Below are 27881 nucleotides of genomic sequence, written 5' to 3'. Positions count from 1 at the left end.
AGCAGCAGAGCGCCCTCTGGTGGACAAACTGCAACAACTACACTCTTAACAGCGCAGAAGGATTTCTTTATTGGTTTCTTTAAGTGTCATTAATCGACTGTACTAAACACCAATATATCTGTCATTAGCTCATATCGGGTGATAATACCAGCATGCAAAAAAGGCACACACTCTGTCTACATCAGTGGTGCTGAGGTGGAGCAGGTGAACAGTTTCAGGTTCCTGGGAATCAGCATCACAGAGAACCTGACATGAAACATCACTAACATGGGATGTGCACAGTGCAGGACCGGAGGGCTCTGCAGCGGGTGATTAAAACTGCTCAGAAGATCATTGGTACCCATCTCCTGAGCATCAGTGATGTCGGTGAGGTGAGGTGCTCGCGCAGAGCCCAAAGGATACTAAAGGACAGTACCTGTTCACCCTGCTGCCTTCTGTCAGTGCTTTGGAAATGTCACTAGATGTCAGTAAATGAACACTGAATGACTGAAGTGAGGATTTTATCCAGTATTTCACTACTAGCACCCTATTTAACCATTCAAAAACACACTGCAGTCTAGGTACAGAAATAACACATTTATTTAGAAAAAAACACAATTCAAACGAATCTTGAAAATCATTAGAATGCAAAGGAGAGCTGAAGTGCAGTAGGCGCTGTCGGGATGGGTCCTCACATCTGGGCTTGTAGGTAATGTTCATAATTAGCACGAAGGACAAACTCAAAATAGGGTTTGGATTTCAAACTGCTCAGCTCGTCCAGCTCCAGCAGCTCTTTGACGTCAGGCAGGTACGTCTGCAGAGGAACTCCTGAAATACAGATTAGTTAGGAGGAAATGTGGAGTGACATTCAATTTTGAGTGATTTTTCCCTTTAATACATGGATACATATGGATTAAATGACAATTGTGCACCGTCTTTGATACATGCTATGATTTAGTAATTTAATCTATTTTTATTTCAAGATGAAATCAATCATATGCTTTAAATCCTACTGGCTTCATGAACGTTTCTCACCTTCCTGTATGAGCTTGAGGAGGATCTTGACGAAGATGCTGTCCTTGGCGGCTTCCAGAGGGTCGTCAGTGCCGTCGGTCGAGGACCAGCTGGGAGGAAGAGCAACATCAAAGCCACACAACATGTAAAACTGATCAATAACAAACTTCTAAACAACCGTGCACTGCGACGGTCAAACGCGGTTGAACATTTATGAAATCACTGTTTCCAAGAATTCCCTCCAACCTATTTTGTTTCCGTTTAGCTGCTTTTATATGAATGTTTGCTTTCATTCGTAAAGAGCTCTAAACTGCATTTAATGCTTTCATACAGTCAAATTTGTATTTCAGCTACTCTTCATTGAATGAATAGATAAACAAAAACATGACATGGGGATCTTACTCGTCTCTCCGCAGCGCTTTGCCGAAGATCTCACATTTTAGCAAGTCGATGTCCACAGCATCCTCCTGCAACATGACCACAGACAATTTGCATAAGTCAACTTTTAACCGCCTTCAAGGCCGACTAGTTGAATCTCCAACATACCAGCACTCAATTTATCATGAAGTTACCTCGTCGACGTACTCCAGTAGATCCAGAGCCTTTTTGAAGTCGTACTCGTTTGCTCGCCTGTTGTCATCACAGATGTACAACTGTAGAGAGGAGAGGACGTGACGTGAGCTGAGGCTCTAATCTGGTTTCAGATGTAAAGGTCAGAGTAAACAGGAAAAGAGAAAAAAAAATTCCAGGTAGATTTCTCCCGCAGAAATCTGATTATTTGGTCTTTTATAACTTTTGATTTACAAGCAAGCGTGAAGCTCCGGTTCTGAAAGGTGAAGCCAATGCAGAAGTGCCTTAAATCGGTATTCTGTCTAACGGCCAGCAGGGGGCGACTCCACTGGCTGCAAAATGAGGTTGATTCTCAGTTGATTTATTACCTCAGTAAACACTTTCCTAATGAGTTTATGGTCTCAGTCGCTAGTTTCAAGTCTTCTTCAACACAGCATCATGTTCATTTAGTAAATTATGGTCCCATTTAGAGGAAAACGCACCATAAAGCTGAGTATGCTTCAGGACGGGGCTATCTTGTGATTGACAAGTAGCTACCATGGCAACCTGTCAATCTTGATAGGTTACTTGTTTCCACTGTACATTGTTAACGTGACCAGTGCAGTTGAAAAAGCTTATTAGGAGTCGGCTGTTTAGTCTGTTTTTAGCTAGCTGAAATTAGCATCTCTCAAATTTCTATATATATGATAAAAGTTCACACGCCGGTTCCTCTGGATGATCCTCAGACCTCTTTGTGAAAAGACGATGTGTATGTGTGTTTTCACCTGTATGAGGTTGTGAGCGCTGAGCAGAGGCATGGTGTCGGGGTTCTGCTGCTTCTCCTCCAGCAGCTGTCGGGGCAGAGTCTCCTGATGCAGCAGGAAGCGCTCCTGCTCCACGATGTCTGATTGGACAGATACGTGACAGCGAGTCAAGTCACGGGACAAGTATAACACTGCGGGCCACTCTGCAAAGTTCTGCCCCTCGCATGTCTGTCAGGTGATGCACTGTACTTTTTAAAAGGGAATGAACAGCAAACTGCCCTCAAACTACAGTCTTACGTTTCCCCTCTGAGATTTTAAATCTGTATTTTCTGACGTTTTCTATGATTCTTGTAACAGTTTTTACTAGTCCCTAGTTTACTGTGTAGTTGTGCTTGACAAAAGCCTGCTGGTCATAATGTAGGTCTCCTTTTTGCTGCCAAAACAGCGCTATAGCATAATTGTTTTAAGCTGAAGGTAGGAGTAGGATATTTAACAGAAACGTCAGAAGGAGGAGGTGGTTGGAGTGGACAGGGGGACAGAAACTGGACTTTCAGACTGGTGTTTGTTCCCTTTGTGAAACAAAAAGTCAATATCAAATGTTTTTATTAAAGTTATGCAAGTTACACAGTAACCTTACTTGACTCACGTAAGTTAAGTCACTTAAGTACCATTTAAGCCACACCATGACCTTTTCCTAGCCCTAACCAAGTAGTTGTGTTGCCTAAACCTAACCAAATTGCACTGTATTACAACGTTAACTAGTAGTTTTATTTTGAAAGTCTAACTGGACATTGCATATTTATTATTGCTAACTTGACTGGATGTCCTGCATGTCGAAAAACGCTGCTAAAGGGGTACCGAGTTAAAAGAGCGACGCCAAGGGGTCCACTGATGAGCGGCTCGTGTTTTTACCGTTGACGTGTTTTTTGAGTTCGTCCTCCGGCAGGTCAGACGCCAGCACCGTCAGCTTACTGAGAGCCAGCAGCGTCTTCTTCTTCACAAAGTATCGCGTCTCCATGTTGGCCTGGTTGTAGAGCGTCCTGTGAGCCTGCAGAGACACAAGGCACGGAGTCAGTCCCAGCGTCATACAAAGAACTACATGAAACAGCTCCGTTTGCACTGGAAAAACATTATTTTCAGATTTTTGAATAAATTACTAATGCTTTAAATGCTTATTTGGTCTGACGAACAGTCAAAAAAACCCTACACAAGTTTAATTTACACTGACATGAAACATTTAAGCATATAATGTGCTACAATGTATAAAACAGACAACTCATGGACACATTTAACAACAAGAATTGTAAGTTTATACTTAAAATAAAACTAAAAATGAGAACTTTTGAATGTTAAAAATACAATACTGCTGTTTTGTTTCACTCTTCTGACATTCGGTGCACGATTTACTGTAATATTTGCACATAAATTTGCTCCTTGATAGTATGTAGATGCACAGAATATATAACTTTATGAATGTTATGCTTGCCCTTTTGGTTTTGTATGTGTGTTACTGAAAGATGTTTTGTCATGTTTTTAACGTTTGATATAAACAGCGATCTAAACCTAAAGTCCGACTGTGCTCAAAACCAGGAAGCTTTTCTTTGTGTGTGTGTGTGACACAGACGATATGTATGTGGCTTTCCTGTGTGTGCGCTTGGTAACTGCAAGCAGGAGGGAAGCTGTGCAATGTGTGTGCGTATATAAGATGCAAAGGCGTTGTTATTGTTACTGTATTCTGGTCAGACTGGTCGTGAGTTTCAACAAGTTTAAAGCTGCTAAAACAGGAAGGAAACTGAGTGTGTGTGTGTGTGTTTCTACACAGTAGTAAATGTAGACTATGACTGTGGAAAGTAAAGAAGGAAGGATGTGGGTAGTCTTCTGTGGTAGCTTTAGAGGGCATATTAATTTTAAGTTGTGTGTCTTTTTAATCTGTACTTCACTGTGGTGGCAGTAGAGCAGGCGGGAAGGGAAGGAAGAGGGAAGGAAACAACAAAAGGAACAAAGGGAAACGGGAGAGAAGAAGAACGGTAGGATGGAAAGAAGTAAAAAAATAGAAAGATTAAAAAACAGAAAAAACAAAGGCAACAGAGGGGGAAGACTGAAGAAACAAAAATAAGATGGGAAGGAAGGCAGGAAGGACTTAAAAGGAGCAAAGGGGGGAAACAAAAGGAAGGGAAGGAATGAAGGACAATATTATGTAGGCAGGGTAGCAGAGAAGAGTGGTAGGAAGAAAGAAAAGTAAGATGGGAAGCAAGGAAGGAAGGACAAACAGGGGTAAGAGGGAAGTCAGAGTAAGGACTGGAAGGGTAGGGGAGAAGAGTGATAGGAAGCAACAAAGGTAAGATGGAAAGAAAAGAAGTAAGGGACAAGGAAGGAAGGAGACATGATAGATGCGAGGAACAAAAGGAAACAACAAAGGAGCGAAAAAACTAGTGGAAAGGATGCAACAAAAATTGGAAGGAAGAAAGATAGGTAACGAGGGAGAGAAGGAAGAAAGGGATAGAGAGAAACACTAGAACAAAAAGGAAAGATTGCAAGTTGAAGGTAAAGAAGCCATTTTAGGCCATCAGTTATTGAGGAAGTGTAAAAAGGGAAGGAAGGAAGGAAGGAAGGAAGGATGTTTACTGTGACTCTGACAGAGGATGTGGCTGTGGTTTTGTACTGAGGCATGAAACAAGCTGTGTGTGTGTGCATGTGTGTGTGTGTGTGCGTGCGCGCGGGTGTCGTACACTGCGGTAGTCGTGGATGTGGATGTAGTGCAGCCAGCTCAGGTGCTGGTGAGACTGCAGGAAGCTGGCGAGCTGCTGGTGCTGAGCGGCCGGCTGGGACAGCAGCTTCCCCCTCTTCCCCTTCTCCATGTACCAGCGGAACAGGAAGTCGGCAAAGTTCTGCGGCAGGAAGTGACACGTGGGGACAAAAAGAGGAAGTTAGCGAGCGGCTGTGTGAAGAACGCTGCAGCGAGTAACATGAAAGTGAAACAGAGACCTCGCTCATCGGACCGAAGGCAACTTATTTGTTTCATGATGGTTTATTGATTCTTTAAACATACAAGTAACTAAAATCACTAAAACAAAGCATGTATTACAAACTACAGTAAACACAAGAGGCAGCCTGAATACTGAGACAGTAAATCATTATTTTTATTTCCACTTTCAGCAAAGTCAGTCAACATTTTCTGAGCAAGCCACATCTCATGTCACAGAGCATTACCAGGCTTTTAACTTGCAAAATATCTTCATACTCACTTTAGTCGTCTCATGAGACTGTGATAGTTATTGCACCAGAAAACGAAACTTTCAATTCTTAAGGCTTTGACACTAGTGGGGATAAAACTGTAGAGAAATTTAAACAGTTTTTCTTGTGTTTGCTCTAACTCAGCTCGCACTCAGCTCAGAATAAACACTCAAAAGACTCTCACACTGCTCTGAAATGAAGCGTGTGCACATACATAACACAAATAAACAGTCTAATGCTGCGTTTTGCTGTAGTTTATGGTGTTTTATTAGATCGGGCTGATCTTTGGGATCGGATCGTCCCTTATTAAAACATTACTCTAGGGCTGAAACGATTTATCGAGTTATTCGATTAATTAGATTATTAAACAGCTGTACTTTTATTAGTAACTAAGCTTCGTTTAATCCATACAACTATATAACACACTGTTTCACACGGACATCTATTACTGTCGCACATTGTGCATACGCTGTTTGCAAAGTGGAGAAAGAGACAGAAAATAGCGAGGGGCAAACAAGAGAGCATCTAGAAAAAAAAAAACACAAAGTGTATGAGATTATTTCAAGCTAAAAGAAAACAACAACAACGCCATAATGTCAAGCAAAAATACTTCTTATACGATCACTCGATGAATCGCTGAACTAATCAGTAGAATACTCGATTACTACGATCATCGTTAGCTGCAGCCCTACATTTCTCCACCGGGTACCTGTAACATGCTAACAAAACACGACTCTTTCTAAAGGTTAGTGTTTCGGGTTCTTAGTGTACCTGGTCTGCAAACTTGGTCATGTAGTGCTGCAGGCGGCTCTGGTTGTCGGTCTGCTCACACATCTGAACCAGGATGTCGAAGTCACAGTACTTCTCAGCCAGCGCTGCCACCCACTGGTACTGACCCAGATCCACTGCAACACAGAACAACTTCCCTTAACATTTAGTGGGAGTTTTATTTCCACCACACCAGAGTTGGTGGTTGTGTGAACAGTGGAGAGACAGACCAAGACAGTTTTGGAGAGTTTAATAGTGTTTGTCTGGTTTTAATGAAGTGTGTTTCATGATGAGCTGTAGAAGAAACTGCTCTGTTTAATCCTCCACTTACACAGCGGGGCCAGCAGCTCGGAGCGGCGCTGGCTGTACTCCATCTCCAGGCTGTTGTAGCGCTCCTGTTGGGCCCCTGGGGGTCTCTGCTGCTGCAGGGACGTCAGCTGGGCAACATAGCCGCCCAAGTAGATGTCCAACAACGCCACCAGCTGCTCGCAGAGGGCGCTGCGCAGCTCTGAGTCGGCGTGCGGGTACACCGAGCGTAGGATGATCTCATGCTGACGGGAGATGACGGTACGAACCCCGCCTGACGCTGGAGGAGAGAAGATCGGGTTAATAATTCCTAAAGAAACCTTTTCAAGTAACTAAGAAACTTTTTGAGGTTCTAGTTTTTACCTCCCCACAGCAGTGGTATAACTAAGGCAGAGCAACTGGAACATTTTAAATAAATAAATTTACCTATATTCAGCTTATTTAGATCACAATGTTTACATGGATTGATATTAAATATTAAAAGGTATCTGTGGAGTTTCTGACCACAGCAGTGATATGTAGTAATTATTTTATAAGAGGAAACTCACAGGTGATGCGATAATTATTCCTGCCAATGGTTTTCCATTATTCACCTGATTTTCTAAACAGAAAAATCATTTTGAGGAAAGCCCCTTTTCTGCAGAACTTCAGACTCAAAGCTTGCTTTCAATTTATTTTAAAAGTTCAGTGTGTAATATTTAGGAGGATCTATTGAAAGAAATGTAATATAATAGACATAACTATATTTTTTGTGTTTTTATTACCTTAGAATGAAACATTTATATCTACATAACCGCGGGTCCTTTTAACATGGACGTCACCATCTTGCGCCTCCATGTTTCTACAGTAGCCATAACGGACAAACTGCTCTACAGAGCTGGTTGCAATTCACGACCCTCAGCAGTAGATGCCACTAAAACTTACGCACTGAAAAAAAGGTTCAAATAAATTCAGAGCAAACAAGAGTCGAGTCTCTGGACCAGTTTTCACAGCAACGTGCCGTCAGGCTGCAGCGACCCGAGCCTGCTGGTAGGGGAGTGAAGAATTAAATGACAGAAAGCTTCTATTCATTAGTTGTACCTGTCCATGGGATATACTCTGGCTCTGCAGCAGCGTTTTCAGAAGCTCTGTACATGAAGGCCTTGGTCTCCCTGTACTGACCAGCAGCCTGAAGGATGTCCTGCACACAGAGAGAACATGATGGTACAATAATCTCACTTCACTGAATCCCTACAATCTCATAACGGAGGTGGTTTTTATATTTAATTTCCCTCTTTGGTGCCACACCCTTCATGAAATGACGATTGACGTTGTACCTTGATGATGTTGTTGACTGTGAGGACCACCTCGGCCCACTGCACCGAGTCGACCGGGTTTTCCTTCAGACTGCGCTCCTCCTCCTCCAGCAGACAATCAAACACTGAGGAGAGCTGAGACACCTGCGAGTGCACCAAAAAATAAAAGATTAAAATCTTATTTCCACAGCACATGGACTATCCCAACAGAACCCAGTCAGACACAAACCTCTCTGAAGAAGACATCAGCAGGGGTGAGGCTGGGCGGCACGTCGGCCTTGTTCCTCTGCAGCGCGATGCTGATGGCCCGGTTGACCAGCTCGCCGTGTTTTGCGTGGTGGCTCTTCAGTACCATGGCTGCCTGAAGCTTCTCGGCGTGTTCACACAGCAGCAGCCGTGTTGCCATGGGAGACGAGCGGACCGTCACGTGGCCGAGCCGGTCCAGCAGACCCACCTGACGGGGGAGGACGGTGACAGAAAGAAGTGAGCTTACCGGACCTCTGTAGCCCGCTCCTCATCTCATGCTGCAGACTAGAGGCTCCGGGTTACATTAACCGCTACAAGCATGACACACCCCAACATGCAATGCACAGTCCACGATCTAGTTGCATTGTGGGTAATGTAGGCGCCAGGTTTTGACAAGGATGAAGAATGTGTGGAATAAAAAAAAGCTCTCTGGTTCTGCTGCATCAATTTTGATCTTTTAGCCCAGTTATGAGTCCGACATGTTAAAGGAGTTCACTTCTGATTCTGGAGAGTACTCTTAATAGATTTAAGTAACTTTGAAAGTGGAGGCCTTTAGGTCCAGAAAGATTTTTTTGGTACAATAGCACCACCATGTGGCCATTTATTAGCCATTTCAGGATTCACATTTTCACAACACTCTGCCTTGACTGTGAGGTGTAGGAGCAACATCTTTAACTTTCTGGATTTCTTGGTCCAACAAAATGACTATAGAGATGCATGATATGAGAAATATGGTATTAAGCTAAATCCATCCCATAAAAATGCAGAATACTTAAAGAGACGAGCACAGCTCTAAAATATGACTTATTTAAAAAACACAGGCTGGATTTGTTGAAAGGCTTCTAAACATGCAGTGTGCACCATTATTTCATTTATTTAAGGTTTTCCAGCTGTTTGTGTGTTTGTGTACCTGCAGCAGGAAGTCCATGAAGCAGCCGTGGGCCTTCATCTTGTCCTCCAGCTGGTGGAGGATGATGAGGGAGGTGAGAGGAAAGCCGGCACTCTCTGGATGAACAGAAACAGGAACGTTTGTATGAAAATAAAACACGGCAAAAGTAAAGATCAGTTTGATTGAGCTGTTTGAGCACTTCCATAATTATTAAGATTTTTTTTAATATATTAGTTATATGTTAACAACATGTTATATAATGAATCTGTGTCACTGTCACATGTGTTACTGCACATGAAGCGCAAATAATCCTGTTTCTACATAGTGACAGGGTGTAATATCTGCACACAATTATCTTCAAATTTACAAATTTACAAAATAATTGTGCTGCTAAAAGGTGGGAGATTTCTAGCATTCCAAATTACTGTACGGCAATTTAGTGGCAGTTCCTCCCAATCAAATATATTTTGATTCAAGATCTGGCAGCCTCACATGTCTATGATAAATATACTCTCATAATTTAACACAGTAAAAAACATCAAAAACATGTTTGGTTTCTTCAGTCAGTGCATTGACCAGACACTGACATGAGATCTGGTGTTGGTCCACAGTGCTGCACAGTGCTGCACAGTGCTGCACAGTGCTGCACAGTGCTGCACAGTGCTGCACAGTGCTGCACAGTGCTGCACAGTGCTGCACAGTGCTGCACAGTGCTGCACAGTGGCTGCCTACTAAATGCAGAGGATGAATATCGCAACATGTGCATGTGATTAATAAAGTACATTTAGTATGGAAATGCTGGCATGATGGCAACTTTCAATTCAACCTCAGGATTTTTGTCATGTTATTGTAAATTTTTTTTAATGGGCAGGTAAAAAGACCTTCCCTCCCTTCTCTTTTACCCCCCCTCTCACCGTCGGGGACAGACTCGGCCCAGCGGGGGTCGGAGGCCGGGTAATCATCCACCAGGTCCAGGTTGATTTGAGTCACTATGCTGTCCAGCTCGGCTCCCTCCTCTCCGTCACCGTCAGCAGGGAAGAGCTCGTCGGTGAGCGTCTGAGCAGCCACCAGATCATTGCTGACAAAGGAAACATTATCTTTTTTTTTTTTTATATTATTACAGGAACTAAATCCTTTTCATTCTACATCCTAAATTCCAGCGGTTAGGGCAGACAATTGTTTCCTCTGTCATTTAATATATTGTATAATTACTTCTATACTCCTTATGTTAGTCCGTCCACATTTACCAGGTCATTTAGGTCAGAGCTATGAGATTGTTTCCGGTTATAAATGAATACTGAACTCAATAAAAGACGTAGATCAAAATATCAAATGTTCCTCAGTCCAAAGAACACGAAGCTGAGAAAAGCAACTCTTTGTATTTTATTTGTAAGGCTTTGACCTGCATGTTTCTTTATGAAACACTTTTCACAAAAGTGGCCTGATATAGTAATAATTTAAGCACTTGATTAATCCCACATGTAACAACCTTTGTCATTAAAAAGCAGGTTTCACTGATAACACTGATCTACTGTAGATACTGCCTGATTCAGACGACTAAACCAGAAAGTGCTGTGTTTTTTGCAAACCATCAATAAAAGATGATTTATTAAACGTACCGGCAGAACTGCAGGAAAGCTGACTTCAGGAGTTTGGTTTTGTCCTCCTGAGCTACGGGCTCTGCTCTGGTTGGAGTCTCCATGGCTGAAACCTTCAACACAGAATCAAAATTAGAAATGCATTTTAGATTCAGTCACAACCGAATGCATAATCTCATAGTTCAATGCCATTGTCTTTACGTCTTTTAAGGTTCCTGTAGATGTTGCATAAATTAATATTCGTCTTCTTCTTTTAGTCTTTGACTACAGCACTTTTCCTGTATAGCTTTGAGTTTTACCTCCGGAGCTGCAGCCAGCGAGGAGCACAGCGAGTCCTCCATGGTCTCCGGCAAGATGGAGGCGCTCTCCCGGGCCACCACCGCCACCAGGCCGCTGTTCTGGGAGAAAAACACGGGTAGGTTGGCGCAGCAGCCCCCCCCACGCACACCATCACCTGGACAGACAGAGAGGGAAACGTCAACTCAGACTTTTAGTGTGCGATCATCGTATGTGAGAAAGGTTTGTCATTATTAGGCCTTTACAATCTCCCAAACCGCCCAAAAAATCATATAAATAATGACATTGTTTGAATGCTCATTGAACAATACGTGCAAACTATTAAGTTTTCTACCTTCAAAAACTCATTTTCTTTCGGACTTTCATTGCCATCAGTGAACAAAACAATCTTTCTGACGTGTAAATCTGCAGGCTGAAACAATTTTAATGATTTATTTTTGTCATAGTTACTCTTGTTCTTTTTTATTTCTCTACTCTATGTTCCCTGGGTTTACTTATTTGTAAAATGTTTAGTGACTGACCTCTTAGGGATCATTGTAGTCGTATATATTGTAATTCCATCACTGTATAAGATCTCACCTAACTGTATTTTACATACTGATTTCTTTTTCATCTGGAGCCAAGGCCCAAGGATTCTTTTCTCACCAGTCGAGTTAAAACTGATTTTCTCATCAGGTAGTCCTCCCCTGCTGGTTCCTGTCCAGCAAGCAAACACCAGCTCCTCGTTATACAGGAAGGCGGTGGAGCCGGGGGAGCGTGGCAGCACCAGCCGTGTGGCCTGTAGAGCCTCCTCACTCTGAGAAAACAAGACAATAAAAAAAATTTAAGCAAGCATCCTTATAATCATTTATTTTTGACAAAAAAAATTACGTTTCAAATCTCCGTAAGTTGATCTTGATACCAGACTTAAATAAATTAAAGAAGACAATAAAATAAATTCAGACTAGTGGCTGCCTGGATGACAAAAAATAAGCCTTGAATGTGCAAATAAAACACTCAAACAATGTATTCTATGAACTTAAAAAATTCCCACGAATCGCAAAAAATATCTTTTTTACACTCAACCTTTAGTGGTATTTAACTGTGTTAACTAGTTTTGTTTGCAAGTTTAGAGACATCTACTGCCATTACAATATGATGAAGGAGAGAGAAAGTTAGCTCATGCTTCATGGGGAATTTTAATGTAAAAAACACTCAACAATAATCTGTCCTGGCAGGTTTGGGCTTGGCCAGTACCTGGATGGGAGACCTCCTGGGAAAACTAAGTTGCTGGAAAAGGTGTTTATGGGCCAGTAGGGGGCAGTCTTCCCTCCGGTCCTAATAATAAGAGCGCAGTGATGGGGACACTGTGCTGTAGGAGATGCAGTCCTTTGGATGAGATGTTTAACCAAGGTCCTGACTCATTGTGGTCATTAAAGATCTCACGGCACTTGTCGCAAAGAGTAGGGGGTTCCCCGGTGTCATGGCAAAATTCCCACCCTGGCTTTCGCCATCTAATCATCCCTCATAGTAAATTGCTTGTGTTGTTTCTCTGCCTCAAGCTGATGTGTGGTGAGCGTTCTGGCGCTAAATGGCTGCTGTGCATCACCTAGGGGGGTGCTACACATTGGTGGTGGTTGAGGCAATCGCCCCCCACGTCTCTCTGAAGTGCTTTGAGTTTCCATGATAAAGTTCTATATATATGTAATGCATAATTATTTATTATTATTTTTAAACCCTCAGTTCCCTCAATTTGCATAAAAAAAAGTGTGACTTTCTGAGGATGTCATTTTCTCCAATGTCCATGGTGATATAAATGTCCATAGATCCAACTAGTACTACTAGAAGATGATGTTCCCCATAACTTCAAAACCTGCCAAAGAATGACCACGTTTTAGACCGCTGCCCTGGATAATCTAGAGTACATTGGGACTATTTCTTCGTTAGAAAGTAGTTCTGGTTCGGATCAGATCCACTTGTCTTAGAAAAACTGATGAATGTACCATTTACCTCCACTGTGTTGGAGCAAAGGCAGAAATCTAAAAGGCAGACACCTAAAAAACTCATCACATAAAACTCCATGGATAGGTACCAGAAAAGATATGTAGGAAACGAGAAAGGACGAGTAAAGAACAGAATTTCAATCCATTCCCTGCTGTGTCAGGACTGACCTGGAAGGGAGGGTTGTACTTGGTTACTTCCACAGTAAACTGTTCAGAGATGGCGGCTCCGGTGTCCTGCAGGGTGACCAGGCAGAAGTAAGCCAGGCAGGGAGTGTCTGACGGGTGCCAGGCTGCAGCCAAAACCACCAGGCCGGCTCTGAAAACACACAGCACAGACTCCGGATCAGTTCGGCCTAGGAGAGAAATCATTTTTCTTCTTTTTAACTCCTCTGTACACAAGACTTTCTCACACAGGCTACTTCCTTCTGGCCACAAGGATCCTCCCTTTTATGTGTTGTGGTCGACCATTATGGGTTTTACAATCTAATATAAATATCAAGCAGATTAATTGGTCTGTCACTAGTTATGTATTTATAAATCTGAATTTTAAGTCTAAATCTTTTGTCTCTTTCCAGGAAGGATTTATGGGCTCAAAAATAAAAATCCTCGTATTTACTGACCTTGATTTAAGAGGTCAACATTCACATTCAGTTAGAAAGGATCAATAATAATTATTGACAGAAAGACATTGCTCAGGCAGGTAGATTTTTAAATGTAGAATCTAAAATTTCACCTAAAATGATAAAGACAACTTAAGACCTTTTTGTACTGAAGTGTAAAACAAGCAAGAGGTCATACATGCACACACACACACACACACGACCACACTCACTGGCTGAGCTTCATATCCAGGTACGTCACATTCGCTCCCTCCTTCAGCTCCTCGTAGTTGCTCTCTGAACCCTGGTGGGAGACAGATGTTGGGAAATCTATGACCATGATGGACATTCTCAGTACTAGGGCTGGGCGATATGGACCAAAGAGTCATATCCCGGTACTGTTAGGCAGAATTCCGGTATAAAATATATATATCAGTATTTTCTCCAGGCGGGCGGGGTTGGCATGCTTTTACCATTTGTAGTAACTTAGCTTCTTTCTTTCACTGTTTTAATTATACTTTATCTCTTTATTGTCACTCGCTTAATGAATCTGCCTCCTTCAGTTTTTTTTCAAACTCACAGACCTAACGTACCTCTGCTGCAAACACATCTTGACGAGTTACATTACTGTGTTCACTGTCACTTTACCTGGTCTGCTTTTTACGCCGTGTCGCGACTTGTAACGTAATCACTGTATCTCTCTGATAAATGCTACCGTATAAACAGTAATGTCTAATTTTATATCCCTTTTGAAATTAAATCGGTATACCTCATTATACCGCCCAGCCCTACTCAGTACTGAAGCTTTGAATGTTAAAAAGAGATTTAAAAGATAAAAGGACGGCAGTTAATAATACAGAGAGACATTATATGATCACGTGCATCTTTGTACTGACCCAGATGGCGTCGGCGATGCTCTCGGTCAGAGCTCTCTGGGCGTCCCAGCTGAAGATCTGATGCTCCCAGCTGTCATCCACCTCCCATTTGCTCAGACTGGAGCTGGTCAGCGTGTACAGGCAGCTGGCTTCACCCGCCCACAGCACACTGTGGAGCTGCAGCAGAAAACAGAAAACAGTGAACCATCTGAAATAAACCAGCAGGAAGGGATTACTAATACAAAAAAAGTACTGCAGATGAGGCTCCAACTGTTATCTCTCTCCCTCTCTATTTATCTAGATATAGTCTGTATAATTACAGACACTATTCATGTCATCCATTTGTTCTAAAGTTATCCAATTTCTGGAAACTCACAAATCACTGATTTTATTTTTCATGCAAAAACATTTCAGGGTTCGAGCTTCACAAATGTCAAGATTTGCTGCTTTTCCTTTGAATGATTATAATAATTGTAATGTTTGTAAATAATGTTTTGGACTGTTAGTGGGACAAAACAAAGCACTGTAAAGGAGTCACTTTGGGCTCCGGGTAACTGTGATGGCATTTCTCACCATTTTCTTTTCTTATGAAAATAATCTGCAGATGAATTCATAGTGAAAATTGTTGTGTCAAAATGAGCTCCAGCTCAACTACAGCAGTAAAATCCTGCTTTCACATTAATGCAGGAGGGAAAATAATCTGATGAGAGAATATATACATGTACAATACTTTTATTCAAGTAACATTTCAATGCAGTACTTTTACATTGAGGTATTAGTACTCTACTACCAAGATATGTACTTTGCAGAATTTTACAGTTAAAAGAATTAATTGAGCTTGGTTGGTTACATGTTAAATTTTTACTGCTTTCTGCTGATTCATGGAGGACTATTGAATTCAATGTGTTGAAGATATTTTATTTAGCATTTAGCCATGAGGTTAGAATATTCCATATGCCTAGCTTGATAACTACTAAATACTGGGGTTAATGTTTAACATGTTCATTAGAATAATGTTAATAATAATAATGATACACTGTAACACTGAGGTGCAGTTTTCTCTCACAGCCTGTTGCTCTCAGGCCACGGCCTTCAAATTTTTATAAAAAACACACACACACAAACCCGGCCAGTTGAACAGTGTTGCTAGCAGGCCGTAACAGAGGCTCAAGCTATAATATAGAAACAATTGCATATCTGACTGCGGGATAATGGGGCCTTTAGGAACTTTAAGTTATTGCTGCTAGCCCCTGCACTCTGGCCTGATAAAATAACAGACCAGACACATAAATCTGGTCATGTGGCACAGCACACGAACTTGGAGTGCATGTGTTGATGTTAACCAACTGTGTAACTGTTTTATGCATATCAAGATGATGTCCAATTGATCAGTGTCACATTTCAGTCTTATTACTTTAGAAGTGTTGTAGGGTAGAATACACTATTGTTTTAATATTGAATATGTGTGGAGATGAAAGTGGAGGGGGGTCTATTAGAGGGGGTGTATTAGCCAGGATGTCCCTTATAGTAGGCCTAATTGATTTGTCCCATACGTGACCTCTCTTGTCCCGTTTTTTGACTACTACGCTGAACACGACACTTGACAATGGTCACCGACACCTGTCATCATCCAATCACAGCCCCCCCCCCCTCCAGCGCCTAAATGCAGCTACTGTGGAAGTTGACAAAGTGACAAGTGAAGCCTCAACAGCACCGACTGTCTTGTGAACGGTGCGTTGTTTGATGACTCAAATGTTGTGAAGAAGATTCATATGTCATACGTACACGAAGGGGATAACCTTTTCTAACCTACAGTGAAAGAGTCACAAGTGTTTTGTATTAGACAAATAGTAAAGGTAACAGGTAGTGGTTTAATTAAAGGACTGTGTTAAAGGCACTTGCTATAAATAAACTATTATTAACCCTACCGAATATTTAATTAAGAGATTAGTTATCATTATGACAAATTGCTTAAAACAATTCACTGTATATTCACACAAAACCCTACGCACACTGCTGCAGCAGGCCACTTTTGGTCCCTTATTTCACACTGACAAAGTTGGCAACTCTAGTCTGACCCTAAGACCCACAAATACACATGTATTTAATGTTTTTGATGCGATTGTTTATTTACTTGAAATGATCACTAAACTTGAGTTAATTTGAAATTGACTGGAATCTGTGTCTCATTGAAAAGAATACCATTTATACTGAAAGGACAACAGTTCATCTAAATCTAAGTTACACTTACATCCAAGAGAATTGAGTATGAAAGCAAAGGCCCACAAGGCCTCTGGCCCGGTCTGAGGGTTTTTATCTCCCACAAATGCTAATATGTATTTGCTTGTATTTATTAAATTCAAATGATCTACATTTAACAGTCAGCCATGGCACACGTTTTGTCTTTGCAGTAGAATCTGTAAGTGTGACTCACTGTGTCGTTGGCTGGCGGGGAGAGCATGCCGAACAGGCTGGAGACACGGCGTCCGATGCCAGAGAGCATTCCCTGACCCCGCTGCAGGGCTCGGTACTGGAGCTTTCCAGAAGAATCAGCGCTTGCTCTCAACAGCCGACTCTTCGATGAGGACAAGACAAAGCTCCCACCCTGAGAGACGAGAGAAAAGTCAGAAATAAAGACAGAGAAAACCACAGCAGGGATGTTCTGTTTGATTAAAGCTGAAAGACTGAAAATAATCGTATTTGTGTGTTTCAACAAATAAAAAATGGGCTTGTGGCGAAATTCATGTGGATTCACTAGTAGCTGCTGCAGAGTTTGATAACCAGTCAGCTGCCAGGTTCTTGGTTTTAGCTGCAAAGGCATCAAAATAAATCAGGTTTATCAAAGATTTACTTACTCTGACAGCAACAACAGAGTTGCAGAGATCTCCCAGGTCCACGTCGGTCTCTGCGTAGTTGCCCTCCTGAGCCAGGCTGGGCCACAAGCGAGCTGTTCCCTCCGCATTCACCGCCAGGACAGAGATGGACTGGACGGCGGCAATCTCCAGTGGATTGGTGGACGTCACAGCCACGAGGTCGGCTGTGTAGTTGTACTCACTGTTGGGCAGCTGCAGCTCCTTGCACACTGACAGCTGCAGGAAAACACACAGAGTGTTGGTGGATTTCAGGACTTACATTAGGAATCTGAAAGTGTTTCCTCTAGGGCTGCAACTAACAATCGTTTTCAGTGGATTAGGCTGTAAATTACCTTTTGATTATTCAGACTGTCTCATGAACAGTCCAATACCCAATTATATTCACTTTAAAATCACATAACACACTGAGAAGTGACAAATATTCAAAACTGAGAAGTGGCGGTGGTCCAGTCAATAAGACACATGCCTCTGGTGTGGGAGACCAGGGTTCGACATCCACCAATGTGTCCCAGAGGAAAACTTAACCCTTAGTTGCTCCAGAGGCGTGTGTCCTCTGATATTAATAGCAAATGTAAGTCGCTTTGGATAAAAGCATCAGCTAAATGACTAATTATTATTATTATGTAACAGAAGCTGACAACGTTTGACATTATTTTCTGTCAGGTACCTGGTGGTACTTGTACCATTGAATGAATGTTGAAGAATGTACCAGTCATCTGCCTGTATGTTCATGAGCTTTGAGTAATGACAGGATCAGATCCAAGATACAAGCGGCAGAACTGAGCTTTGTCTCAGAAGGAGCTAATGACTTATATCCATCTCTCGTTTCAGTGTTGATGCAAATGTCTCCATCGTGCAGCAGTAAATAACAAACAACAATGTTTCGCCAAAGTGGTTTTTCAAACCTAAACATGTTAATTTTCTTCAAATCTGACAGCTCCATGCTGCTCCTCACGGTCACTGAGGCGTGTCAAAAAACACCAACACACTCACAACAAAGCTTTGTAGTTCACAAATGTTTCAGGACCAGTCACCTAATAAACAGGACATACGGACGTGCTGGCTCAGATCTTAATCATTTTTTCTCCTGATCAAAAACTCGGTCCAGTCCCAAATGATGGGACAAACGTAATTATATATGCGATGGTGGCTCTGTAGCAGCTGTCCTGAAACACTTCAGTCAGAGAATTCTTTGCAAAATGTCGCTCCAACTTTGTGATTGAATCTCTGGACTGAAAAGCAGTAGCTGCTTTTCTATTTGCAGCTTTAAGGCCAGTTTATACTTCTGGCTCCATTCTGTGCTATACATGCAGTCGTGAGCATTTATATTTGTGAGTGTGTGTCCGCATCAACACAAAAAATGCTAGTTTGTTCCACTGAGTTGAGTTTCTTCTTCTTCATTGGTGTAGGCTACTACGAACAAAGGCGACTGAAACTGAGAGGATCATGTTGGAGTTGGAGCTGATCGATGTTGAACAGCATTAATTTGTACAGGGCTGAACAATTTGGGGGAAAAAAATCTCTTTTCTAAAGTCTGTTTTTGATGGAACCAAGTCGAGCAGCACAGAACAGATGAACCGCTGCCTGCGTCTGCTCGGCTGGCGCCATGATCCCACGTTTTCCTCTAGTTTCATTTGTTGTAAAATGTACACGCCCTGTGCCCGCTCTGATTGGTGAGCAGATCTGTCACACACGGACGACAACAGGACGAATTTGTAACTGCATGACTGTTTAAAAAGGGTGAGATGAGCTGTATAATTAACCTACATTTTAATCGCCGACTTCACGATTAGCTGATCTCGTTCTTTCAAATCGCAATTTCCATTTGAAAACGATTAATCGTTCAGCCCTAAACTTGTAGTGAAATTACTAAAATGCAGAAACGAAAGAAGACGTCGGACGAGATGGTGTGTACGACCCTTGACCCGGCTGAGGCAGGAGAAGAAAAACAAGCGAGAAATGTGCAGTAGGAAATGTGATGCTACCAAGCCGACCAATCACACTTCTTGCACTCTGCGTCGCTGCTACGTGTAGTTATATTTTCTGGGGAGGTGTGTGTCAGGATACATCGCTGATTTGACGCAGAATTATAAACTGGACTTTAGTCTCCGGATATTTCTTGTGTGGTCGAGGGGCTGATCTTACCTTGGCCACAGCAGTCTGGCAGATCTTCCAGATGATCAGTCTCTCTCCACAAACCATCCAGGCCCAGCCGCTCTCATGCACCTTCACTGAGATCTGGTCATCAGCTAGAGGGAACAACACACGCAGAACAGTTTAGTGGCAAATCTGGAACAGGATCCAGAACCAACAAACCAGAACACGTCGCAGGAAATAAATATAAACCTCTGAAATTCAGAGATGAGGTTTCCTTTACCGTCAGCCATGGTCAGTGCCTCCATCACTTTGACAGGCAGCGACGAGCCGAAGGTTTGCACATCGTAGTTGATTGATTCTGCAGCTGCATGGCTCTGCACTCTGGTGGGGGTCGACCTGGTGGAGAGAGATTTTAGAGAGTGGACAAATGTGCACAATAGCGAGAGATAATCCAAATATCTAGCCTATTAGTATAAATGGGGTGAACAAAAACAGACTAACGTTACAGGTGAATCAACACCTCTTTTAAACATTATAACCTTGTTATTCTTGTAAATGTTTGCACAACAAATCAGATCTGATTATGGTTCTTTTATTTTACATGTAAATACTTATACATATTCTATCAATTACATTTTTTAGATTGGTTTAACGTTATGTTTATTGTTATTGCGCATCTAGTCGCCAAAACAAACGTGTTATAAAACAACTTGGCAACAAATGCGAATGTGGTTCTGATCTGATGAGGGCAAGAATTAATAACAGGGCAGGATAAGTTCAGCTAGGTGAACGTAATAAACTGGCATATGAGTGTTTATACACAGAAACAGCTGAAACATCCACCGTTTGCACCCACCTGGCCGACAGAGGCGTCCTGCGCGGGGAGAACAGCAGACCGCTGGCCGCCCCGGAGACGCTCTTCCTCCCGGTGTTCCTGCCCTGCTGCCTGCGGCCGGAGCCCGGGGCGGTGCGGGGGCTAAACATGCCTGCGGTGACACCTCCGCTGCGGCTCAACACTCAGGATATATGTCAAATAATTTAACCGTCAGAAACCCACCGACCCTCACCGTGAAATCCTCTCCGAACAGCGCGCGGTGCAGTCGCTTGACATATACGTCATCACTGCGTCAACGGGAAGTCCCGCCCAACGCCAAAACGAACCTTCTTCGTCGTCGTCTTTAGGTTTTCCTGGCACCTTGCACCAGAAAATGTTGCATTACCGCCACCTACTGGATAAAACAGTTTCCAGTGCAAAGTATTCCCGTTCAAAACATTTGCCTCACTGTAACTCTGACTCGGTTGTCAAAGCAAACCCTTCCCCCAGTGTAGTGTCCTTTTTGATTTGTTTTCTGAAAATTAGCTTGCAACAAGAACTAGAAATTGTATGAGAAATGTTTGTAAATATAGAAGAAACATATCTGTCTTGTCCAAAATAAGTTCCTTAGGCCAAAAAACCAAGCTGCTGATTAATGCATTATATTCAATAATTTGGGGTGGTGATGGGGCAGTGGATAAAACGCATGCCTTAGGTGTGAGAAACCCAGGTTCAAATCCCCACTGTGACACATCTACCATTGTGTCTCTGAGCAAGGCACTTAACCCCTACTTTCTCCAGAGGCGTGCAACCTCTGACATGTATTTAGCAGTTGTAAGTCGCTTTGGATAAAAGCGTCAGCTAAATGAATGAATGTATGTTTGAATGAATGTAAAAATAAATTTTGTTGTAATTTTTATATTCTGATTTGTCACTGACCACATGAATTTTGTTTCCCTTCATATAAATTTCCACCATAAATTGGTGCAGAAAATGTCTCTAGAATGCAGGAAATTGAGAGTTTAATGCTCTTCTAAATAGCATTGGAGTATCTTGTTGTCGTGTCTCCAATATTGTGCATTCTTGCATCTCTGTCTGAGTGTTTTGTCAAACCCCTAATATCAGCCCTTAATTGTCCCCACCACTTTTCAACACAAAGTGATGCCCTTGCACACAGTGTAGGCACTTTACTCCTACTGACAGCAACAACATCTTACATTTACTCATTTAGCTGACAATTGCTGTGTATGTCACGCCTCTGGAGCAACTAGGGGTTAAGTGTCTTGCTCAGGGACACATTTGTGGATGTGTCACAGCTGGAATCGAACTCCGGTCTCCCACATCAATGGATGTATCTTATCCACTGCACCACCACCACCCCTGACATCTAAGTGGAGCTCTCTCATACGGCCTTGTGCTGATTTTATTTCAAGTTTGGAATTTGTTGTTGCACATTTTTTGTTAGGTCACGTGGATGTGGGTGGTGATTTCTGTATAGTTAATTTAAGCACACCTCCAGCAGGAGACAGAGAGGGTGAATGAGACAGTTCACATCAATGTCTTTCTGAAATCTCTTCCAAATGTCTTGTTGTTTTTAGCTGGACAGGATTTATGAATGAGTTTAAAATATATTATATACATAAAGTGGTGGCAACATTGGGGCTCAGACTAGGGGAGTGACATACAAAACTCACGAGACATGAGGAAACATGATATTGGGTTCACGTGAACAAGATGAGAAGATAACTGTACACTGTTCTGAAGAAATCTTCACCGGGGGGGTCTGAGCCCCCCCCCCAGAAAATAAATAAATAAATAAATTTGAGCATTAAACACTTAATTTCCTGCATTCTGCCTTGTGTCTTTTATATTTGAATTAAATTGCATGTTTTCTTAGTGTTCAAATGGGCTGGACTTTCTCAAAGCATTTTCATTTATTTAAAGGTTTAGTGTGTAAGTTTTAGTAGTTGCAACCAGCATCTCACAGTGCATTCACATGCTCCTCGGATTGTCCCATTTCCTGAGTTGTGAAGTTGTTCTTCGGACTTCAGTGTGTGTTCATGTGCTCCTACGTTGGCAGGTGATTCTAAAAAGTGGTAAAAACATGTCCCCAGAGTCCCGGGTGTAAATTACATCTACGCTGTAAAGTATTTCTTATTCTGACATCATCCACAAATGTATTCTAGTATGTAATCCATGGGCTGTTTATAAAAGATGTAATCATATAAAGGTAAAACAATAACAGAAAAACCACGTCCTGTTTCAGCGAGGGCTACGTGAGAAACGTCATCGTCGGTCTGAGCCAATCAGAGGCAGAGAGGGGCGGGTCTTGTCTGCGCCGTGGTAGGATTCACGACCTGGGGGCGGAAAACCACGATGGAGCGGCAAAGACGGGCAGTGGCGTAGCTTCAGCTGGGGACTGAGTTGCATTAAAACCTCATCAGCTTGTACACAGTAACCGAGGACGGAGGACGGCACGATATGCAGTGAGTACCGACTTTCAGCCGGCGGTGCTACGGAACCGGAACAATCCCGCTAAAAGTTTGGAGCCGCCGGGCCCTCTGCCACCTGCGCTAAGTTAGCCGGTTAGCTCAGCTCAAGCATCCTAAAGTGGAAACCCACCGGCTTTTACTCTGGATTAATGCCCCAGTTTCTGGTGTTTCAGGCTAACACGTGTATTTAGTTTTTCAGCAAGGTCGTATCCGGTTTTTAAAGCCTTTAGCAAACACATTAGCTCGCTTCTTTGCTAGCTAATTAGCTGCTGGGAAGATGCTGAGCTCGTGAGCGTTGACATGCTCACGGAGATGATGAATCAGATTAAAGGCACTGTAACATGTATGCACCGTCGTTTGCCTGCTTTGGTGTGACTGATGATGTTTGTGTTTGACAGAATGAGAGGGAAAGTGAGGTGCAGGTGTCCTCTCTGAAACGTCGCTCTGTGTGACTCTCTTTGGTTTTTCAGGTCATGAAGCGGGTTCGCACGGAGCAGATCCAGTATGCCGTGGCTCAGTACCTGAAGCGGAGGCAGTATGTGGACACCGATGGGTCCCTGAAAGGAGCCAAGCTCTTCCAGTCAGCGGAGGAGATGGCTGCCAGCCTCACAGGTGAGCAAACTGCAGAGATGAAAGGGGATTGTGTCACAACACAAGACATCAGATGAAGGACACCAGTTCATGTCTGAGGGAAATATTTTTATATTTAAATTTGCTTCCACTCCATTTAACAGCTTGCTGACTTTGAGTTGAACATATTAATTTATAAAATGATGCATTATTATGTATTAAAGGCCCTACATATCCTCACATATCTTTAAACTACCCAGCAGGTTATAAACCCATGCTACATACATTTAAGAACAGTAACACAGTGATGGGGGCCATTCTGCATAATGAGTATTTTACTACTTTCTCTTCTACCTCCTCCATCCCTCCCTCTGGATCCCTGAGCAGTGCAGACAGAGTCGGGTTGTGCCAACATCGTCTCTGCAGCTCCCTGCCAGTCTGACCCACAGCAGTATGAGACTCAGTACTCCAGACTGCGCTCCTTTCTGTCAGGTACCACATTCACATTCCTGCTGCGCAGTCACTGAGTACCTTAGCTCAGCACAGCTTTGAGTTGTGCTGTGACCTACCAGTAGTGATACCAGATAAAACTTCTGTTGTTTTGTAAAATGGCAAAACTCTTGTTTGGATGCTACGCAACCTTGTTTTTAATTACAAAAACCTCAATCCTTTTTATTTCCCCTAAATCAGAAACAGAAATATCCTGGGCGAAGGAGGTGAGCAGCATCCTCTACCCGCTCTTCGTCTACCTCCACCTGGACATGGTGCGCTGCGGCCTGAAGGGGGCGGTAGATGGCTTTTACAGTCGTTTTCACAGCACCTTTCTTCAAGACAGCGAACAGCGTGCCACCGTAGAACAGCTCCGCCATGTTCTCACCGCTCAGGATGTTGCAGCCAACCCCAAGCTCAGTGCTTTCCTGGAGCACAAGTACGTGGTTCACCTGACAGAGCCGGCCTACAGCTACCTGCTGCGTTACCTGCAGAGTGAGGACAACAGTGCCATCTGCAGGGCCCTCAGCACACACCTACAGGTGGAGGTCACCGCCTCCAGGCGTACAGACTACCAGCTGTACGGAGCTGCCAGCGGGGCGACTGCAGCCACAAACTCGACCTCCTCCTGGGCTGGAGTGGATGGGGCAGATGGCGGTGAGGGGGTGGAGGTCCCCGCAGGGATCCCACAGAGCGAGGCGGCCCTGGAGGCTCTGCAGGACTGCATTAAGAAAGTCCGTGAGGGCCCCCCCACGCTCACCACCGTGTGCTTTTACGCTTTCCACCACACAGAGCAGATGTTGAACACTGCAGAAGTCTCGGCCGACAGCCGGCTGCTGGCCGCCGGCTTTGACAGCTCCACGGTGAAGCTGTGGAGCCTCCGAGCCAGGAAGCTGAAGGCCAAACCGCATCAGGCTGACGTGTCACGCATCCACCTGGCCTGTGACGTACTGGAGGAGGAAGTGAGTTGACTGAACACATAAATATTAATGATGGAATGATTAATCAGTCTGCCGATTATCTGGCATTTTGAGATAATGGACAGCCGTCGATACACAGAAAGTGTCTGCAGGCAGGTTTATTAGTGAGCTGCTGTGGAATAATGTCAGTGCTCTCCCTTGTGAGTTTTGTGTGTGTGTGTGTGTTTCTATATATACACACACACAGTAATTAGTTTTAAGGATTTAATTAAGGCTTTACAGACTGCTATACTGAGGATGCACACAATGCACACAAAATCATAACATTTAGTTTGATCAGCAGCCATGTAGTATATTGATATATTTGAAATGAGGACAAACGGATATCGCCCTCATTTGTGAAACTAATGTATAAATGAGTGGTTGGATATATTAGTTAACTAATAAGATCTGCAGCAATTTGCAATTGATAAAATTAATCAATGATGTTTTTCAAGTTTCTTTAATTTTATAGACAATATTAACTGAGAAAATAAGTAACTGATTAATTGCTGCAGCCCTGTAACTCAAGGTTGTTACTGAAGAAACATTTTCAAAAGACAAAATAAATGACTTATTCAATGGACACGTTTTTACGTTTCTCCTCAGGTGGATGAAGAAGACGGGTCCGGCAGCGAGATAAAGACACTGCGAGGTCACAGCGGCCCGGTGTTTCGTACTGCCTTCCTGACAGACGGCTCCGGCCTGCTCTCCTGCTCTGAGGATACGACCATTCGCTACTGGGACTTGGGTAACTTCACCAACATGGTGCTCTACCAGGGCCACGCTTACCCAGTGTGGGACGTAGACATCAGCCCCTGCAGCCTCTACTTTGCCAGCGGCTCCCACGACCGCACGGCCCGCCTCTGGACGTTCTCCCGCACCTACCCGCTGCGGCTCTACGCCGGGCATCTTGCAGACGTCGACTGTGTCAAGTTTCATCCCAACTCCAACTACCTGGCCACCGGCTCCACAGACAAGACTGTCCGGCTGTGGAGCACCCAGCAGGGGGCGTCTGTCCGCCTCTTCACCGGCCACCGAGGCCCGGTGTTGTCACTCGCTTTCTCACCTAACGGGAAGTACTTGGCGTCCGCCGGCGAGGACCAGAGGGTGAAGCTGTGGGACTTGGCTTCGGGGACGTTGTTCAAAGACCTGCGGGGACACACGGACAGCGTCACCAGCCTGTCTTTCAGTCCAGACAGCAGCCTGGTGGCGTCGTCGTCTATAGACAACTCAGTCCGGGTGTGGGACATCCGGAACTCCCACGGCGGGACACCAGCAGATGGCTCGTCCGGTGAACTGGTGGGACTGTACACTGGAAACACCAGCAACGTGCTGAACGTCCAGTTCATGGCCTGCAACCTGCTGCTGGTGACGGGAACCGCACAAGAGAAAACAGAACAGTAGCTGCAGCTATCTGGTTTTTGTTTATTTTTGAGAGAAAAGATTGAAAATCTCCAGATGTTTGTTTGCGGACGGGGTCACCAGTCAGGCTGTTGTTTTCTTCCCTGAGCCAACCACGGGGAAGTTAAAGTAACCACCTGCACAGGATTTTTGTTTTCCTCGTTAGTTGTTGGCATAGAAAATAATTTAATTTGTCTTTGATGGTATTTTCTATTTATCACTATTAAAGAATTCCTGTTTCTGGTGTACCTGATGATTAAAAAGCGTAAAGCTCTGATGCCTTGGTGGTCAAAAACTGTTTACTCTGCTGTCATGCACAAGTTTTATAAATATAAAAGCAGCATATATAATGTGACTGTAAAATAGTTTTTCCTGTTGCATACATAGAGAATACGATCCCTATACACAAGTGTTTGTGATGATGACATGCAGCTGTGTTTGTTTTGTTGGACAAATTCACATCTACAAGAAGAAAACTTTCAGAAATAAGGAGAATATGTGATGCATTGATGCCCGTAGAGTTTGCTGACTGTATTGAGACGTCTCATGGATCAAATACAAAAGCTGAACATTAAAATCACTAGAGCAGGAGGTGCTTGTTTTCACAGCAGCAGTGAATGCTGTTGGTTTGTCTATGAAAGTATAAATGGACTATTTGAGGAACTTTCTAAGAATCAAACCTATATTTTTCACACTGTCCTGTGAGTGGCATTAAGTGTACGATGCTTAAAGTGTAAATAAACTGTATATTTAATATTTTGGCTACCAAGAGTTGCCGTCCAGGTTGTGCTTAACGAGGGCAAAACAACACTGACAGCTGATTTGACATTTCTGGATTGTTTTCATACATTTAGTGTGAATGAAGTTATTTTCAAATTTTTATTTGCTGTTTATGTCAGTTCCTTTTCTTTATTATGCCACCTATAACATGCTTTTTCAGTGTTGTGATTCTGCCTCTCTGCATGTGAAACACTGATCATGCTGGTTTTTTGTCCTTCTGACAAACTAAATTCCTCACGATCAGAGGGTTGTTTCACAAAACCAAGATAGCGGATTAAGCCGGGATTTTCCAGTTACCCTGGCTGAATTTAGCATTAACTCGGCAGTTTACTGAAGGTTAAACACAGACATCAGGACCAGTGAACAGTCCTATAGGTAACAAGCGGTAAGAAAAACTCACTCTTTCCTTTTCTTACCCCTTTTTTTTTTTTAATCTCTTTCTCTCTTAGGTTATAAATTATTAAATTTAGATAGCTCTTTATGTTTGACCGGTCTATAAGTAATCTTATTTTAGGTAAATTGGCTCTACCTATTTTAATTTCTGTATTTCTTGAGTTAACTCAATTTTTTTCCTCCCCTTCACAGGCAAGAAGGTAACTTCACAATTTCCAAATTAAAAACCAAGTAAAACACTTAAACCCTTAAATACTAATATTCACAATTATAAAAACAAAACATGAAGCATCCCTTTAAGTTCAGTCCAAGGTTTAGTTTCACTCTTGTGTTCATGTTCAAATCAGATCAGCTCAGCTTTAATTCAGATCGGTCAAGTTCAAGGTTCAGTTTAGTTCAAAGGAAATAATCCTGCTCCTACCTAAACTCTGGCAGTGAGTTTACCAACTGTCCAACTGTATGATGCAGATTCTTCCAGGCATGAAGAAGCTAAGTCCTGTCTAGAAACTTTGTCCGTGGGTATGGCTCGCCATCTTGTATCCCGCGTTTGTGTGAGTGTGCGTGTGTCGTCCTCCACACACAACAGGACCTTTGACTTGGCCTTTCCAAAACATT

The 27881-nt window shown here is 43.0% G+C and overlaps 2 protein-coding genes across 2 annotated transcripts; one reads left to right on the top strand and one right to left on the bottom strand.

Annotated features, from left to right (window-relative positions):
• Window positions 1-561: 561 nt before the first annotated feature.
• nup133 (nucleoporin 133) lies at window positions 562-20484 on the bottom strand. Its single transcript, XM_046047324.1, has 25 exons — window positions 20222-20484; window positions 19646-19761; window positions 19414-19517; window positions 17251-17484; window positions 16830-17000; window positions 14417-14572; window positions 13754-13824; window positions 13090-13237; window positions 11585-11735; window positions 10942-11096; window positions 10664-10755; window positions 9959-10122; window positions 9066-9160; window positions 8139-8363; window positions 7931-8053; window positions 7695-7794; window positions 6640-6894; window positions 6312-6445; window positions 5036-5194; window positions 3219-3354; window positions 2328-2446; window positions 1566-1646; window positions 1396-1460; window positions 1015-1103; window positions 562-807 (listed from the first exon to the last, which is right to left on the bottom strand). The coding sequence occupies exons 1-25, from the start codon at window positions 20347-20349 to the stop codon at window positions 671-673; spliced, it is 3408 nt and encodes a 1135-aa protein (XP_045903280.1). The 5' UTR covers window positions 20350-20484; the 3' UTR covers window positions 562-670.
• Window positions 20485-22493: 2009 nt separating this feature from the next.
• Window positions 22494-26849, top strand: taf5l (TAF5-like RNA polymerase II, p300/CBP-associated factor (PCAF)-associated factor). The gene is made up of 5 exons (XM_046047476.1): window positions 22494-22665; window positions 23142-23283; window positions 23629-23733; window positions 23932-24692; window positions 25299-26849. Exons 2-5 carry the CDS (start codon window positions 23145-23147, stop codon window positions 26094-26096), a joined length of 1803 nt encoding a protein of 600 aa, XP_045903432.1. The 5' UTR covers window positions 22494-22665; window positions 23142-23144; the 3' UTR covers window positions 26097-26849.
• The last annotated feature ends 1032 nt before the right edge of the window (window positions 26850-27881 follow it).

This window comes from Micropterus dolomieu, linkage group LG01 (genome assembly GCF_021292245.1).
Source record: "Micropterus dolomieu isolate WLL.071019.BEF.003 ecotype Adirondacks linkage group LG01, ASM2129224v1, whole genome shotgun sequence".
NCBI lineage: Eukaryota > Metazoa > Chordata > Actinopteri > Centrarchiformes > Centrarchidae > Micropterus > Micropterus dolomieu.
This window is presented reverse-complemented; position numbering and strand designations above follow the sequence as displayed.